The sequence below is a fragment of the Peromyscus californicus genome, unplaced genomic scaffold (genome assembly GCF_007827085.1).
Source record: "Peromyscus californicus insignis strain IS unplaced genomic scaffold, ASM782708v3 Scaffold_11__1_contigs__length_118956290, whole genome shotgun sequence".
Taxonomy (NCBI): domain Eukaryota; kingdom Metazoa; phylum Chordata; class Mammalia; order Rodentia; family Cricetidae; genus Peromyscus; species Peromyscus californicus.
Genome location: NW_026294402.1, coordinates 105,255,362 through 105,273,863, shown reverse-complemented (window position 1 = coordinate 105,273,863; position 18,502 = coordinate 105,255,362). Strand labels below are relative to the sequence as shown.

The following is an 18,502-nucleotide window of genomic DNA, read 5'->3' as shown; positions in this document are numbered from 1 at the left end:
TTCATGTAAAGCCTGAGAACAACCTAGCAATTAAAAAGAGAGAGAAGAAACAACCTAGAGGTTTTAGCAAATTTTTCTTGAGGTCTAAAACACTCCATGTCATAAGTTAAAAAAAGTAAGTCACAGAGCAGAGATGTGTGTCTTACTTCAAAGGGGAGCTCCACCAGGTCCAGGTTCCCAGAGCAGTCTAGTTTCTCCAGATTCTCACAGTCTCCCAGCTCCGGGGGAATACTCTTCAGATGGTTGAAACTCACGTTGAGTTCTTTCAGGTTCTTTAAGCGACCTGGTAACACAAAAGGTCAACCTCCATTGGGAAGGTCCTTCAAAGCCTTTTAAGAACAGAAACAAGCTAGGTATGGTGCACAGACCTTTAATCTCAGTGCTCAGAAGGCAGAGAAAGGCAGATCTCTGCTGTGGGATAATGCTCTTGTACACTGTAAAGATTTGTCACTCCAACTGGTTTAATAAAATGCTGATTGGCCAGTAGCCAGGCAGGAAGCTTAAATGGGGCAACCAGACTAGGAGAATTCTGGGAAGAGGAAGGGCAGAGTCAGGAGTCAGATGCAGAGGAAGCAAGATGAGAATGCCTTACTAAGATAAGGTACCAAGCCATGTGACTAAACATAGATAAGAATTATGGGTTCATTTAAGTATAAGAGCTAGTTAATAATAAGCCTGAGCTACCAGCTGAACATTTATAAGTAAGATTAAGCCTCCAGGTCAATTATTTGGGAAGCAGCTGTTGGGTATTTGGGAACAGGCAGGTAGGGGAGAAACTTCTGCCTACAGATCTCTGTGAGTTCCAGGCCAGCCAGGTCTACACAGTGAGACTCTTTCTCAAAAACAAAACAAAACAAACAGAACAGAAACAAAATCTCAGGGGTGAACTGTTCACCTAATGACAGGGATCCCAGAAATGGCAGTGAGTGCCTGCATTCTAGCACTTGAAACACACAAGCAGAAAGGTCACACACTTCTACATCAAGGGCCCTGTCTCAAAAAGCAATTCAAAGGGAGAAAAGGGGGGGAAAGTGTGAAGACATAACATATAATTTTGTGTTTGTATTTTGAGCATTCTCTATTAAATGTCCGTTCATTGTATGCATGTCAGTCTTCAGTTAGAGCATCTCACTCTTGGTGCTGATGCTGTTTCGTGGGTTTTGTTGGTTGGTTTCGATTCTCTAGTTGTTTTCTCCCTCATACACACTATAGTTAGCATGTGTATTAGCTACTTTTCTGTTGCTCTAATAAAAATCATGACCGAAAGCAACTTAAAGAAGATAGTTCAGGGCTGCAGGAACTGCTCAGTGATTATGAGCACTGACTGCTCTTCCAGAGGACTTGGGTTCAATTTCCAGCACCCACATGGTGGCTCACAACCACCTGTAATAAGATCTAGTGTCTTCTTCTGGCCTGCAGGGACACATGCAGACAGAACATTGTATACATAATAAATAAATCTTTTTTTGTTTTGGTTTGGTTTTTTTTTTTTTTTTGGTTTTTCGAGACAGGGTTTCTCTGTGTAGCTTTGCGCCCCTGGAACTCGCTTTGGAGACCAGGCTGGCCTCGAACTCACAGAGATCCGCCTGGCTCTGCCTCCCAAGTGCTGGGATTAAAGGCGTGCGCCACCACCGCCCGGCTTGTTTTTTCTTTTTTGAGACAGGGTTTCTGTGCTTAGTTTTTGGTGCCTGTCCTAGAACTCACTCTGTAGCCCAGGCTGGCCTCAAACTCACAGAAATCTGCCTGGCTCTGCCTCCCAAGTGCTGGAATTAAAGGTGTGCACCACCGCCATCCAGCAATAAACAAATCAGAGAGAGAGAGAGAGAGAGAGAGAGAGAGAGAGAGAGAGAGAGAGAGAGAGAGAGAGAGAGAGAGAGAAGATAGTTCGGGGCTGCAGAGACAGCTCAGTAATGAAAAGCACTGACTGCTCTTCCAGAGGACCTAGGTTCAACTCCCAGCATGCACAGGGCAGCTAATAACAAACTGTAACTCCATTTCCAGGGGATCCAACACCCTCTTCTGGCCTCTTCATGCACATGGTGCACCGTTACATACACAGGGAAAACACCAATATACAAAAATAAAATGTTTGCCGGGCAGTGGTGGCGCACGCCTTTAATCCCAGCACTCGGGAGGCAGAGGCAGGCGGATCTCTGTGAGTTCGAGGCCAGTCTGGTCTCCAAAGCGAGTTCCAGGAAAGGCGCAAAGCTACACAGAGAAACCCTGTCTCGAAAAACCAAAAAATAAAAAAATAAAAAAATAAAATAAAATGTTTAAAAATTGAAAGAGGAAAAAAATTATCTTGGTTTTTGGTTCCAAAAGAAGAGTCCATAATGGCAGAAAAGGCATGACACAGGAGCAGAAGCAGGAAGCTGACTAACGGCATGTCCGTCCACCGTAGGAAGCAGAGAAAGTAGAACAGGCTACAAACCTTCAAAGCCCACCCCCACTGACATACTTCCCCCGGCACACTTCCTAATGGTTCCACATCTCCCAAACAGCACCACCAACAGGCATTACAAGAGGCTGTAGAAATATTTGTGACCCAGTCACCACAGAGTCTGTACAGGGGATTCGTCTTCTGTATCCAGGTGTCCACAGTACGCAAACCCCTGGAGGAGCTGAATCATAGGACCTGACTGTGAGGGTTGGGGCAGCTCCGAGGATAGCAGAAACTAACTGGTGCTGCTTGCTGGCGGGCTCTAACAGGGCATGAGCTAGATACAGAGATACGTACAACATTCTATACGCATGATAAATGACTGAAGGGAACTGTTTGCAGACCACGCGCAATACACCATTCATCTTTTATATCTGCATTCTTCCAACTTGATATGTCATGCTTCTCAAAGAGTATATAAGTGACTTTCTCAAGTAGGATGGGAACACATCCAGGAGAAGGGGAAATTATTGAAATGACTGAAAAATACTGTATTCTAGCTCTGATTCTTTTTTTATGATGTATTTATTTATTTTATGTACACGAGAGCTCTTTCTGAACATATGCCTTTATGCTAGAAGAGGGCATCAGATCCTGTTACAGATGGTTGTGAGTCACCATGTGGGTGCTGGGAATTGAAGCCAGGACCTCTGGAAGAGCAGCCAGTGCTCTTAACTGCTGCGCCATCTCTCCAGCCCTGACTCTGATTCTTTTTTAATATTTATTTTACTTGTATATATATGTATGTGTACCACAGGCATACAGGGATCCTCTGTAGTCAGAAAACAACAGATATCCCCGCTGGAACTGGAGTTACAGGCAGTTGTGATCTGCCACATGGGTGCTGCAAGAGCCTGGGGCCCCTGCAAGAACAGTGAGCATTAGCTGCTGAGTCATCTTCCAGTTCCTTAGTTCTGATTCTTGCTTGACAATATATACAACCGGCTGCAACCTAAAAACTAGTGCAATAATAAATACATAATAATATTCGAAAAATCCCATCACACACATCCTAAGGAATCGGATACTTTACCATTCTTAAGCTAATTTTAAATTAGTAAACCAAAACTGACAGTTTACTTCTGCAGAAGCCACTCAATCCTCACATCTCCTGCCACTTTATAAGTGAGACAGTCAATACAATCTACCAGCCTTATAACAACCAAGTGAATCAAGGACATGATGATCTCCATGCTACAGATAAGGAAATAGGAAAACAGGCTGTCTGAGTGATTGCCCCAACTCACACAGGGGCCTCCCAAGTTGCCCTGGACTGGGGCTCTCTTCTCCTCCTGCACTCCTTTGTCAGAGCCCTCCAGTGCTGCCTGCACATGAGAGTCTGGTAGAGAATTGGGTGTTTGTTTGGTTTTGGTTTTGTAAGACAGGGTTTCTCTGTGTAGCCCTGGCTGTCCTGGAACTCACTCTGTAGACCAGGCTGTAGACCAGGCCTGCCTCTGCCTCCCAAGTGCAGGGTTTAAAGGCGTACACCACTACTTCCGGTCTTTGTAGGGAGTTTTTAAACACCAGTGCCTAACTCAGGTGTGGCGGTGCCTGCTGGCAATCTCAGTACTTAGGAGGCTGAGGCAGGAGGACCAGCAGGTATGTGGAAGCCAGAGGACAACTTGCAGAAGTCAGTTCTCTCCTTCCACCAAGTGGGTACTGTTAGTATTCTGACCTGCCCCTTGGCGCTGCCCTGCGTCCTGACATAAAAGCCTCATTTTAAGGAAAAACCCCTCCCCTTGCTCTCTCTCTTCCACTCTTTTTCTTCCCTGCCATGAGGTACGCACACCTCTGCTTTCCTTCTCTTCTTTTCCTCTCTCTCCTTCTTATCTTTCTGTCTCCTTGTCTCTATAGTATAATAAACCATTTCCACATGGATGCAGTGTCTAGGTTATACATCTAACAGATTTTGTTCCCCCAGTCCTCAAACACCTGTAGAGATCTGAAAATATGGCATTTAATATAAAAGCTTTTGATGACAGAGAGACATGTCAGCTCTTGGCAGCATCCTGTATCTCCTCCAAGAAGACAGATGGCCGCAGAACTTCTACCCGGAAACTCATGGCAAGGTTGGACACACAGCGAAAAGCTGAGATCCTGTCCAGACTGTAAATAAGAGGAGCAACAGGGATCGGTTGTCCTCTCTGCCAAGACAGGTAGGATGACCTCTCCAAATTTCTACTCCACAGAAAAAAATCTGTCAGATCTCCTGGGCCTATCAGCTGAACAAGTGCTACCGTTGGGGCTTCTGTCCCCCCAACAACCATGGAGAGACTTGGGATTGCTGCCTAGGTAGCTGGAAAGCTGTCTCACTTCTTAAATTTATCCTTCTCAGATCTGATGGTGTGTGATGACTCAACCCTTGGAAACCAGTGTCAGTATTCTGATCTGCCCCTTGGAGCTACCCGGCATCCTGACGTAAAAGGCTCATTTTAAGGAAAAACCCCTTTCCTTCCTCTCTCTCTTCTGCCTTTCCTCCCACAAGGTGTGCACCCTTGACACCCCCCCTTCCTCTCTTTCTCTCCCTCCCTCTCCCTCTCTCTTCTCTTCCTCTTTACTATCTTTCTCTTCATCTCTCTTTTATAATAAACCATTTCCGTGTGGATGCAGTGTCTGGATTGTAAATGACTGTCTACCTCTGTCCTGCCACCATGCCCACATGGCATGGGTCACCTGCCAGCCCACCACTGCATCTGCCCAGATGCCGACATGTTTCCCTGCACAGGCAGGGTACCCTCAGAGTCCACTGTGCAGTATATCATAACAGGTACTGCAGACTGAAGCCAGTTGCCAGTCTTGGGGGCAAGCACCTTTACCTGTTGACCCATCTTACCAGAGCACCTAGTCTTGCCACACTAGGAGTAACAGGCCAGAAAAGGACTCTGACAAACTGTCCAATAACTGTTCCCATCCAGTGTCCTAGGACATGTGAACGTGGAACCCTATTCAGCCTGTACCAGGCATGGTCAGACTTTTGACATTGTGACACGGCATTGTCATCTGCAAAGCTCAAGAGTCAAGCACTGAAATTAAGCAACAAAATCTCATAGTGTTTTAAGTAAGTTTTTGATTCTGTGTTGGGCCACATTCATAGCTTCTCTGGGCCTGGTGTAGCCCAGAGGCCACAAGTTGGACACATGCGTGCTAGTTCCTCAGACCCCAAGAGAAAGAAAGACATCGGTAATCATTGTCATCTTCATTTTAAGATGATGCAACCAGACAATGAAATGACCAAGAATTATTAAATGTGGATTAATCAAAACAACAGAAGCTAAGCTAAACTTATCAATATATTTTATTCTAACCTGACAATAATCTTGTTATTAGCGTGTCTTTACTCTGTAGCTCAAGTGCTGGGATTAAAGGAGTGTACCACCACACCCAGCAAAAAAAATAAATAAATAAATAAATAAATAAATAAATTTTTTTTTGTTTTTTGTTTTTTGTTTTTTGAGACAGGGTTTCTCTGTGTAACAGCTCTAGCTGTCCTGGAACTCGCTTTATAGACCAGGCTAGCCTTGAACTCACAGAGATCCACCTTCCTCTGCCTCCTGAGTGCTGGGATTAAAAGTATGTACCACGACTTCCTGGCTCAGAAAGTTCTTAAAGTGTTGCCCACTCACATGCCTTCAGGTTTCTAAGCAACTGTGAAATTTCTATCACTACTAAGTCTTGCAGGCAGATTTCGTGTCCCAAAGGGGACACTGACCGTGGCTCTGGGAACAGGGAAGTAGCTGAGGACATCCAGGAGCAGGAGGAGGAGGAAATGGGGTGTTCGCACTGTGCCACCTGCCCTACACCTGCCTGCTCACCACACAGGGGCTGAAGAGTCCTGCCAGGAACCTACCAATTTCAGCTGGAAGACTCGTGATTTGGTTTTTCGGCAAATCCAGAATTCTCATTGCTTGAAACAGCTCGATGTATGTAGGAATGATCTGAATCAGGGTGCTGTGAATGTGCCATTCTTTGAGGTGTGTCTGCTCCTTCAGCGAATCAGGCAGCTCCTGAAACAGAATGAACAGCGTTAGTCAGAGGCAGTTCCTCAGTGGTCACCAAGCCTCAACAGACCAAGGATTTATTCAAAATATAAAAGGCATGTGAGAGCATGGGGCCATTTCTGCAGAAGCCAGTGGTGATGTGTAGACGAATTGTTAAATAGTCTTATTAAATAAAAAACCCGGAGCCAGATATCGGGGTTAAAACCTGAGAGATCAGAGGATAGGAAGAACCACAAGCCAATCTCACTTCACCAACACCTCAGCTTCCAAGGAGACCCCTTATTTCCAGTATACCCACGCCTATAAGTCTTTCTGTTCTGCCATCTCATTTGCTCTCTCTGTCCAGCTACATCACTTCCTCTTCCTGCCTAGCTCTGTCATTTCCTGTCTGTCTGTACAGACCTCCAAACCTTTATGGTTAACTAGTGTTGGAATTTAAGGTGTTGCTACTATGCCTGGCTGTTCCCAGTGTGACCTTGAACTCACAGAGATCCAGACAGATCCCTGCCTCCCAAAAGATAGGATTAAAGGTATGTGCTACCATTGCTTGACTTCTATGTTTAATATAGTGTCTGGCTTTTTCCTCTGATCCTCAGATAAACTTTATTGGGATGCATAAATAAAATATCACCATGGTGATTGTCATTAATTTCACAATAGCAGAGCAGCTTCATTTCAGATTTGTGACAATAAAATCAAATCCTAGCCAGGCCTAGTGGTGCAGACCTGGAAGTCCATCTGTTTGGGAGGATAAGGCAGAAGTATCACAAGTTCAAGGTCAGCCTTGACAACTTAGCAAGAGCCTGTCTCCAAATATAATTAACTATATTAACTATTTAACATGTACAGTTATCAGAATAAGGGAAAGAGTGATTGAGCAGGACACACAACATACTTCTCTGGCCTCTGAGCTTATACAAGCATAGGTACACACACGTACACACACATACTCACATACACACATACACACACACCTCATATATAATTCATGTAGTTAATAGTTTATATGTGTGTGTGTGTGTAAAGCCTAGTGAACACAGATGACCAGTTTCACAATATTTATCAACAGCATACATTTAACATCTTCTAAAAATAAAATCTGGGGGCTGGAGAGATGGCTCAGATGGTTAAGAGCACTGGCTGCTCTTCCAGAGGTCCTGAGTTCAATTCCCAGCATCCACATGGTGGCTCACAACCATCTGTAATGAGATCTGGTGCCCTCTTCTGGCATGCATGCATGCATGCAGACAGAACACTGTATACATAATAAATAAATAAACCTTTAAAAAAAAAAAAATAAAATAAAATAAAATCTGTCCTATATATTCCATGTTGGCATGTACAAACTTTGACATCATGACAGACATTGACATCTACAAAGCTCATTCTTGAGAACTGCACAAATTGAGTTTAAAAACCTGCAAAAAAATCCCATATTTTCAATAAGCTTATGATTATGTATTGTTGGTCTGCATCGATAGCCATCCCGGGATGCATTTGGCCTGCAGGGAGCAGGTTGGGCACACCTGGTTGTTTTAGACATTTATACTCTATTACTCTGTAGTTGCTTTTAGAACTATTTGAACCGGGTGGTGGTGCCACACACCTTTAGTCCCAGCACTCAGGAGAGGCAGGTGGATCTCTGTGAGTTTGAGGCCAGCCTGGTCTACAGAGTGAGTTTTCCATACCAAACCCTCAAGTACTTTTATGTTTATGAGTCTCTAATAGAAGAAAGAGCTTCTGAAAGACAGACAGTGTGCAGTAAACCCGTTCCAACCCAGCCTCCACCTTCTTTCAGCTGCACTGTATCCCTGGATGTAGTGGTATTTGCTCCATCCATAACCTTGGGCTATAGGGCCTACCCTTCTTCCTGCTCCTTTTAAGAGGCCGGTACAAAGGCAGGAAGCACTGCCTCCTTCAGGCCCTATAACCCAAGGTCATGGGCAGGACAAATACCACTACACCTGGCTTTAGCTTCTGAAGGAAGAATGATGAGGGCAGTGGCAGCCACAGCCTCTCTAGTTCAAGTGTGCTGGGCTAAGAACATAATGGTATGGAAAGGCGCTAAAGACTTCTGAGCAGCAGCTTGTCCCACTGAAGAAATCCAAACCACCAAGCCCAAGCTACGCAGGAGGTACTTGGCAGTAAAGGGAGAGACAAGGGTCCCCGACATCATGAAGGTGAACATAATGTTCCTTCCCATCAGCAATGTGTGGTACAGCACTGTAGGGAGAGTGGCAGCTCTATGCTTCTAACTGACCTCACGATCACCGCTGCTGTGTGTGGTCAAGCTTTACCTACGAACGTCCTTACACTCAGGTATTACGTCATTAAAGACTGTGAGACAGGTAAAGTGGGCATTATCACCAAGGTGTATTTGAAAGAAAGCTAGAGGCTGGGAAGATGGCTCAGTTGGGAAAATGCTTACCTTACAAGCTTGGGGACCTGAGTTTGCTCCCCAGAACCCACTTTAATGTCAAGTGTGGTGGCTCATGTCTTTAATCCCAGCCTTGGAAAGGTAGAGGTGGTGGGTAGATCCTGGGAACCTCACTGGCTTGCCAACCTGGTCCAATGGGCAAGTTCTAAGTAAAAGTGAGAAATCCTATCTCAAAAAACAAGGTGGAGAGCAACTGAGGAAGATGCCCTAGGTTGACCTTTGTCACACACACACACACACACACACACACACACACACACACACACACACTGTACCCATATACATACCAGACAGAGACTCCCCTGATGTGGATATGTGGCCAGGGCTGTGTCTGCTGACAGCACATGAGAATGATATACCAATGGTCTTTCACCAAAAGACAAGAAGTGGGTCAGGGTGACGGCTTGGGGGCAAGAGCACTTGCTGTGAAAGCAAGAGTGAGTGCAGCCCCCACATATGTCTGTATCTCCCATGGAGACGGCAGTTCCTGGGGGCTGGCCAGCCCTGGCAGTAAAAGACGGCTTTCTAGAAATGGACAGCTGGTTCAGCTGTTATAAGCACTAACTTTTCTTGCAGAACACCTGGGTTCAGTTCCCAGCATCCACACAGTTGCTCATAGCAGTCTGTAACTCTAGTTCCAAAGGATCTGACATCTTTTTCTTGCCTCTATAGGCACTAGACACACATGTGGTACACAGACATACATGCAGACAGAACACCCATACACATAAAATAAAAAGTAAAATTTCAAAACAATTTTTTAAAGGTGATTTTCCAATTCAGTAAGAAACCTTGACTCAAAAAAATAAAGTGAGCTGGGTGTGGTGGTGCACATCTTCAATCCTAGTGCTCAGGAGGCAGAGGCAGGTGGATCTCTCAGATCGTGTGAGGCCAGCCTGGCCTACAGAGCAAGTTCCAGTTTGGCCAAAGTTACATAGTGAGACCCTGTCTCAAAACAACAACAATAATAATAAAGTAGAGGGCCAGTAGAATGGCTTACCAAGTAAAGGTGCTTGCCACCAAGCCTAACAACCAGAATCCAATCCCTGGGACCCACATGGGGGAAGGTGAGAACCAACTCCCCAAAGTTGTCCTCTAACCTCCACATGTATACACACACACACACACACACACACACACACACACACACACACGCACGCACGCACGCACGCGCACACGCACACACACGCACACGCACACGCACACACGCATTCTGATTCACCAAGGTGGTTCACTGAGTACAAGTACTTGCAACCGAGCCTGATAACCTGAGCTCAGTAAATAGGCACTATCTGTATACCTACTGATCTAAATGATGGAAATGTATTGAGAGCTGCTCATAGCAAAAGGCCATGGGAGTATACAGCGGTTGACAACTAGTGTTCAAAAGGTCAACCTATCAGAACCAAGGTTCTGGTAAAGGACTAAGCCATCATTCAAGGTATGTTGGAGTTATTGCCTTTTGAATGAATCGGCTGTTTCTTGTTGTAAACTTCTCATGCAGTTACAGCTATGATATCTCCCCATTACCATGCATTTTCATGAAATGTGTATATGTAATGTCATGATTGCATCTCAATCTTATGGGCACACACATATCTGTGGGTGGTCAGGAAGAAGACTTTCCACTGGCTGTACAATTTTGATATACAGAAAATATACTAGGAGATGCTTCGTAGCCAGATCCATTGTCCCATAGTCTGTGGACAGTTGGAGTCTACTTTGTTCCTCTTGCTCAAACTAACACAGAAAATAATAATCTCTCCTCAGTCTAACATTTAGTTCATTTTTACCTCAGAGCAAGTTCAAACTAGACTAGAGGCTTTTGTAAACAGATCATAAGTTTAAAACTTTACAGTTATGCACAAGGTCAGAGTCCCAGGTGTCTCACCAAGGTTACCAACACAAAACACCCTAAGAAAAGCCTGCCAATTCTTCGCTTGCCAAGTCTGCTGATAAAAAGCTATGTCTCAGAGTTTGTCGCACTGGGCACTGTGCCCCCTCCCTCTGGTCCTGAGACCTTGGAACTTTGCATTACCATGGTAATGGCTCTGCTCCTCATCATCTATTCTAGGAATGTGCTATGACCTTGAGGGTTTGGAAACTTTTCTCAGGATTTCGAGGAGTCTCCTGTTAGAAATGTAAGGAGTCAGGCAAGAGAGGAGCTAAGAATGAGAGCTGAAAAGAAGCTGTAGGCTCAGAGAAGCAGGAGAACCAGGAGAGAACAGCAGAGATCAGAAGCTTACTCAGAACAGTAAAGGGGATGGACTGAAAGAGCATGGCGTGCGTAGACTCATTTGAGATCCCTCAGATTAGATTCCTAGCTGGTTGTAGATTCTTTCATGGACTCTGGGAGAAAGTTTTTCCGGGCAGGCACCCGAAAAGCTTTCGTTAGAAATGCAAAAAAGAAAGAGCAAGGAGGCTTTATGGAACAATCTCATTCTGAGGGAACTATGGCTCACAGAATGTTCACTTGGTTCATTCTCACCACAGCCCAGGGCTCTTTCCACATGCGCGAAGCCATGGACTCAATCCCCAGCAGTTAAAAAAAAAAAAGAACACATTTTTTTAAATGCATACAAATGAAGTAAGCTGCTGCTTCAGGTCACATGGCTTCTAAAAGATGACCTCTGAGTCTCAAGTGCGGTGCATGCCTGGAATCCCTGCACTTGGGAGACAGAGGCAGTACGATCCAGAAGGTCAGACTGAAGCCATCCTCAGCAATACAGCAAGTTCAAGGCCAGCCTGGGCTACACTGTATCCAGTCTCAAACAACAGCGAAAGGACGGGAGGGCCCAGCTCAGAGTAGAGGATAGGCTCTTTCACATCCACTGGAAAGCCCTCCACAGACCAGAGCATTCATTTGGCCAAAGTTAAGGCTCAACCTCAGCAATAACATAACCCTGAGTGCCTACTTTGTACAGACAGACAGACACTCACCTTCCACTGTGCCCCTGAAAGTTCAAACACAAATGGATTGCTCCGTTTGCCTCTGTCCTTGACCCATGCACTCTGCCTGGTGACGGAGTTCCTCTCCATCTTTTCCAGGAGCCTTGCACTGGTATCCACGAAGCCATTCTTGCAGTACTGTGCCTGGGGCACGCCCTTCCTCCTGCACTCAGCCACAAAGTCCCACTCTTCCTTTATCCTAAGACAGGAAGCAGAAGACTTGTTATTTCCCCTGGAGAACAAGCAGGCTTGGTCCTCCACTTCCCTGGAACCTGGTTTCCCACTGTTGGCTGCCAAAGGCCTGTCCTGATCTTACTTTCCTGCCGCCAGGAATGCTGGGAACACTGAGACCCTTCTGTGAATCACTAATTCCCACAACTAAAAAAGATGAGCTGAATTAGATGGAATCTTTGGCTAAACCTCCTACCAAAATTATCGACACATTCGCTTAAGCGTGGTTTCCTTTAAAACTATATTACAGCCAGGCGGGGGTGGCACACGCCTTTAATCCCAGCACTTGGGAGGCAGAGGCAGGCGGATCTCTGTGAGTTTGAGGCCAGCCTGGGCTACCAAAGTGAGTTCCAGGAAAGGCGCAAAGCTACACAGAGAAACCCTGTCTCGAAAAAACAAAAAACAAAACAAAACAAAACAAAAAAACCCTATATTACAGTGTCTGCTTTTGACACCACATCCCCACATTTCTGTAGCAGGTCCCCAGCTCTATCTGCAAGTGTCGCCTTCTTTTTGTCTGTTTTATTAAGGCAGAGTCTCCTATAGCCCAGCCTGGCCTCGAACTCACTAGGCAGCTTTGCATGTGCTGCTGCCTTGCTCTGTAAACATCACCTTCTGGTACAACTTTTTGCTGACAAGAAACCACGTTAGATATCGTGGAGGTTTCATGCTTGGCATTAGACTAAGGGATCAGGAACACTTAATAATTAATACAGCTCCAAAGTTTCAATCACAGGAAGAAGCACTCTGGGGAAAGGCACCCAGCAGGGCTCCATGTGCTGGTACAGGCCGGTAGTCCCAGCACCTGAGAGGTAGAAGCAGGGCCAGGAGTTCAAGGCCAGCCTCTGAAACACAGTTGGCCAGAGGACATCTGAAAATGTCATTTCTCTTCCATCACTCAGGTCCCAGAAAACAAACTCAGATCCACAGACACAGCAGTAAAGGCCTCCTCCTGCTAAGACATCCCCCTGCCTCAGCTTTTTGTGCTTCTGAAACCAAATTAGAAGGCAGATCCAGGAAACATAGTGTGAAGATTACACTGTATCTTTCCTATATCACAAATTACAAACCCATATAAATACAGCCTGTAATCCCAGCACCGGGAGGTGCCGGCAGGACAATTAGAAGTTCAAGCTCAGCCAGGTGGTGGTGGCAGCGGTGGCAGTGGTGGCTTTAATCCCAGCTCTCAGGAGGCAGAGGCAGGAGGATCTCTATGAGTTCAAGGCCAGCCTGGTCTACAAAACAAGTTCCAGGACGGCCAGGGCTACACAGAGAAACCCTGTCTTGAAAGCAAAACAACAAAACAAAAAAAGTTCAAGCTCATTCTTGTTACACAAGTTCAAGACCACCCTGGGTTACTCAGGCTGATTTGGTCTGAAGGCAAGTGATGCTAAGATGATTTAGCAGTGAAGACACTCACTGCCAAGCCTAATGACCTAAGTTTGACCCCGCAGAACCCTCATGGAAGAGGGAATTGACTCATATAAGTTATCTTCTGACCTCCACGGGTGTACAGTGGCAGGAGTACTCATGAGTGCATACAACAAATTATTAAAAAAAAAAAAATATTGTAGGGGGCTGGAGAGATGGCTCAGCAGTTAAGAGTATTACCTGCTCTTCCAGAGGACCCGGGTTCAATTCCCAGCACCCACATGGCAGCTCACAACTGTCTGTAACTCCAAGATCTAACACCCTCACACAGATATACACGAAGGCAAAACACCAATGCACATAAAATAAAAAGGTAAAATTATAAATTATTTTTTAAAAATAGATTATAGATAAATTGATTGACTGAGTCACACTTTACACCTTTTTCTTTCTTTCTTTTTTTTTCCCCCCGGAGCTGAGGACCAAACCCAGGGCCTTGCGCTAGCGCTCTACCACTGAGACTTCACACCTTTCATTGCTAACTTAAAGCTAACAAATAGCTGGGTCGTGGTGGTGAAAGTCTTTAATCCCAGCACTTGGGAGGCAGAAGCAGGTGGGTCTCTATGAGTTCAAGGCCAGCCTAGTCTACAGAGCAAGTTCCAGGGCAGTTAGGACTACACCGAGAAACCCTGTCTTGAAGAACAAAAACAAAACAACTAAACAAAGCTAATACAAATACACCACCATTTCCCAATTGGATGTAGGGTCAGGAACTGCCTTTGAGATGAGTTAGCCAATTGGAATCCCATTTAGCCTTTAACCACAATGTACCCCTCAAGAATTTGGTTTTGGGGCTAGAGAGATGGATCAGTGGTTAAGAGCATTGCCTGCTCTTCCAGAGGTCCTAAGTTCAACTCCCAGCAACCACATAATGGCTCACAACCATCTCTAGTGGGATCTCATGCCCTCTTCTGGCATAAAGTTGTACATTCAGATAAAGCACTCATATACATAAATAGATAATAAAAATCTTAAAAAAAAAAGAATTCTGGTTTTGGTTTCTTCACAGAGAATAAAAGTTATAGACGTATGTAAAGCCTCCTGAGTCTACAGCCTTCTTGGCTTACCATCCTTGTGTTATGTTGGACAGTGTTCGTATGATTGTATGCTCACATTTACCATAGAGTTTTTTGAAGCATGACCTCAACTTAGTGTGTTTTGTGGTATTGTTTTTGTTTGTTTTTTAGAGTTTATTGTTGTGTGTGTGTGTGTGTGTGTGTGTGTGTGTGTGTGTACCTGTACACGCATGTGTATATGCCATGTTTGCATATGAGTATCCAAGGATGAAGGCTTTGGATTCCCTGGAGCTAGGTTACAGGAGGTTATGAGCAGGTCGACCTGGGTGCTGGGACCTGACCTCAGGTCCCCTAGGAGAGCAGCAAGCACTCTTAATTGCTGAGTCATCTCTCCAGCTCTGCAACTTAGTGGTGTGTGTGTGTGTGTGTGTGTGTGTGTGTGTGTGTGTGTGTGTGTCTACTTGTCTCTATGTGCACCAGGTGTATACAGTGCCCACAGAGGCCAGAGGACATCATCACACACCCTGGAGCTGGAGCTATAGGTGGCTGTGAGTCAAACTCTGGTCCTCCACAAGAGCAGCAAGTGTTCTTAACTGCTGAGCCATCAAGAGAACTCTTTTACTCCCATTTCATGCATTTCTGAGAGTCAGGCTGCATCATTTCAAGTTCAAGTAGATGGACAAAATGCGTGAACAAAGGAGCACCAGGAGGTCTAGTGAGTTCAGTGAAGGGCAGCGAGTAGCCTCTATGGGGTTGGGCATAGAGGGATGTCTGTGCCATCTCTGTCCTCCTTGTGCCTACAGTGTCTGGACATCACGTAACTCCTCACAGCTTTGGGTGTCACCGTTAAAGGGATGGAGTACAGCACCACACGGGTTATGAAGTCTGTGGGGGAAAGTGGCCCTGACAGTGAGAAATCCTCCTCTTCCTCTGGGGAGGACAGAGGGAAGAGTTCCTTCCTCCCCGGCAACCAGCACCCTGCCTGAGTCCCCACTCCCACCAAGCTGGAATAACAGGCACCAAAATGTACTTCTCCAGTGCGCTCTTCTCCAGCCTCTCAGCCTCCTTCTTCTGCCATGCTCTGTGCTTCTTGACACGAGTTTCCCACAAGGCTCTGACGACAGAAATGTCAAACACCACCACTTTGTGTCCCATTTGGGGAGCAGCATAAAATTACCTATAAAAAATACATATGTCAGCTTCATATGCACATAGACTGTGTTTTGTCAAACAAATGCGCACAAGCCGGGTCTGGTAACAAACACTTAATCCCAGCACTCAGGAAGCAGAGGCAGGTGGATCTCTGTGAGTTCAAGGCCAGCCTGGTCTACAGAGCGAGATCCAGGACAGGCACCAAAGCTATACAGAGAAACACTGTCTCAAAAAAAACAAAAAACAAAAAAAAGTGTATATGTATGGTGTGTGTGTGTGTGTGTGTGTGTGTGTGTGTGTGTGTGCATGTAGATATGTGCTAGTATCCAGGGAAGCCAGAAACTTTGTGTTGCCCTGGAGCCAGAGTTTCAGATGGTTGTGAGACACCTGATATGGGTATGTGGGAACCAAACTCAGATCCTCTATAGAAGTTCAATTTCTCTAAAGAAATAACTGAATTATTGACTGACTGGGGTAAGAGTGAGTAGTACCTCAGTCACCTCTATTTCTTATGTGACAGGTACAGGGAGATGCTACGAAGACAAGGAGGAATGATCTACATTTCAAGAAATAGGAAGTTACTGTTGGGGCAAAAAGCCATTAAGAACAAAAACAACGTAAAACCTTTATTATATTCTTCCACCCCAAAGGGTCCATGGCTCAACACCAACTCCCCAAAACTTGTTCTCTGACCTTCAGACTCATGGCATGGCACACATGTGACTTGTACACACACACACACACACACACACACACACACACACACACACACACACACTGTAACAACAACAAAAACAATAACGAATAACATCTTAAATTGAAATAAAATTTTTTAAAAATCAACCAACATGCCCAAGTAAAGCTGACTGCATCTACGGAGTGAGAAACTGAGGAGCAGTTTACTAGGGTGGAGGTGCAGAGTGGGTGAGAAATGGCACAGGGCTGGAGCGACAGGTCAGACTTTTAAACTGAATGTACTGTTTTTCTGTGTGTGAGTGTTTTACCTGTATCTACATCTGTGTGTCATGTGCGTGTAGTGCCCATGGAAGCCAGAAAAACAGAAAGAAGACTGAGGTCCCTTCCACACCTCCCACATCAGTCCACAGGCTACCAGGGAGAACACCAAACGTCTGCATGCAGGGACATATTTCGGCTCAGCATTTGAATCAGAGAATCAGATATCTGAGGCTCAACCAACTGTCATGGAGCCACAAGAGGAGGGAAGCCTTGCAGAGAGTGTGGAGAACTGGCAAGTTGGGTAGGGAGCGGCGCTGGGAGTGACAGGGGGCACAGCCATCAATGCAGGTTTAGTTGCAAACTTTCCATGCCCCCCCCCCACCTCAGCTCAGTTATGGCAGAACCGCTTTACAAAGGCATTGGCTTCCTGGAGCCAAGGGCATGACTGGAAAAATGTGTCCCCTGGCATCAGAGCTCTTGTGTCCACTCAGTCATATGCCAGGGGATTGGAGGGGAACATTCAGGTCACCTAGTCCTCTCCCTTGTCAACTGATAAGCTAGGCCGTCAAGGGCTTAGGGGGCTGGAGGTGTGGAGTGGGTACCAAGTTGACAGCTCTGAGCATCATGGGAAAGATCTGGAGGAGCTTGGAAGCGACCCAGCAAAGTCTCCCATACTGATGCTGCGCCATTTTGATACTCCCGTTATGGGTACAGGGAGAGGCAAGAACAAAGGAAGGAGAGAGAAAGCAGGTGCCAGGGAACACTTGGATGCTACGGAGGGACGGACCTGGCTCGCTATGACCATCTGACTGCAATGAAGATATCCTAAAGGGATACTTTTGCCTCTTACCTTTGACTATCATACTATTGAGACAGCTGACCTGCTCCCTAAAATTGGAATTTCCCCCAATAACCTCACACTGGGAGAAAGAAAAGGCTGAAACCTCAGCTAGCCTTTCTTTGTATCTCAAAAAGGAGAAACTTGTATCTCAGAAGATTTCACAGTTCTGGCCACTGGTCAGATCATGTTGCAGCAGAGATTGGAGCCCAGGTGATGGGCAGGGTCACATGACCAGGACAGTTTAGCTGTGCAGTGTCTCTTACCTTCTGTTTAAACTCTAACCCCATGCCAGGACTGTGAAGGCGGACCGGGTCCTCTAAGCCTCTTTGTTCCATTTCCAATACAGCCACACTGAATACACCCGGCTCTCCGCTCTGTGCTGATGTCTGTTTATCTGGCCTATCAAGGACGCCAGCTGGGCCTAGCTTGTTCCGAAGCTGGCGCCCAGGTTCTGCCCCTAACAACTCTTAACAACATCATCCCACCTGCCCTTCCTGCCCTAACACCTGAGGGTCAAGTTCCCAGCCTTCCCCTGGGCTCCTTCTAGGTGTATCCTGTAAGGGAAGATGTCATCAGTCCAGCTCCCTCCAAGGGAATGGCTACAGTCAATAGGAACTGCTCAGGAGACCAGGGTTCTGGGTGGGGGTGGGGTGGGGGTTGGGGGGCCCTACACTCCACAGCTGTACACTCCACAGCTGTGCACTCCACAGCTGGAAGGCAGAATGGGTTTTCTGATAGAACAGTGGGGTAGCCAGGGGCTAAAGTTTAAAGTAAGGTCAGAACAGCCACCACTGAACTTCAGCTGAATTCTAAACTGAATTTCATTTTATGCTGCCTGCTCTGAGTTTCCCTTGGGACATTTGATTATTGTTAGGGTAATTTATTAAACTAGAAGCTCAAGTCAGGAGAGACAGAGGGTACAGAAAGGATTAAGAGAACAGGGGCTGAGTCAGATGGCCCAAGCTGGAACCCTGCCTCCTGGCTGACTGGCTACAAATCCCTGGGGACAGAGCTGCTGGATTTTCATGTGGACAAGATACAACCACAGCA

At 45.9% G+C, this 18,502-nt stretch overlaps 1 protein-coding gene across 2 annotated transcripts in view; it reads right to left on the bottom strand.

The window, feature by feature from the left end:
* Lrrc2 (leucine rich repeat containing 2) overlaps window positions 1–18,502 on the bottom strand; it is a 34,237-nt gene that overhangs the window by 14,321 nt on the left and 1,414 nt on the right. For both annotated transcript variants that reach the window (XM_052722247.1, XM_052722256.1), the window contains exons 2-5: window positions 15,533–15,679; window positions 11,816–12,023; window positions 6,288–6,444; window positions 147–283 (exon numbers count right to left, since the gene is read on the bottom strand). In XM_052722247.1, coding sequence (XP_052578207.1) covers window positions 147–283; window positions 6,288–6,444; window positions 11,816–12,023; window positions 15,533–15,657 — 627 coding nt within the window. In that variant the 5' untranslated portion in view covers window positions 15,658–15,679. The remainder of the gene's footprint in view (window positions 1–146; window positions 284–6,287; window positions 6,445–11,815; window positions 12,024–15,532; window positions 15,680–18,502) is intronic.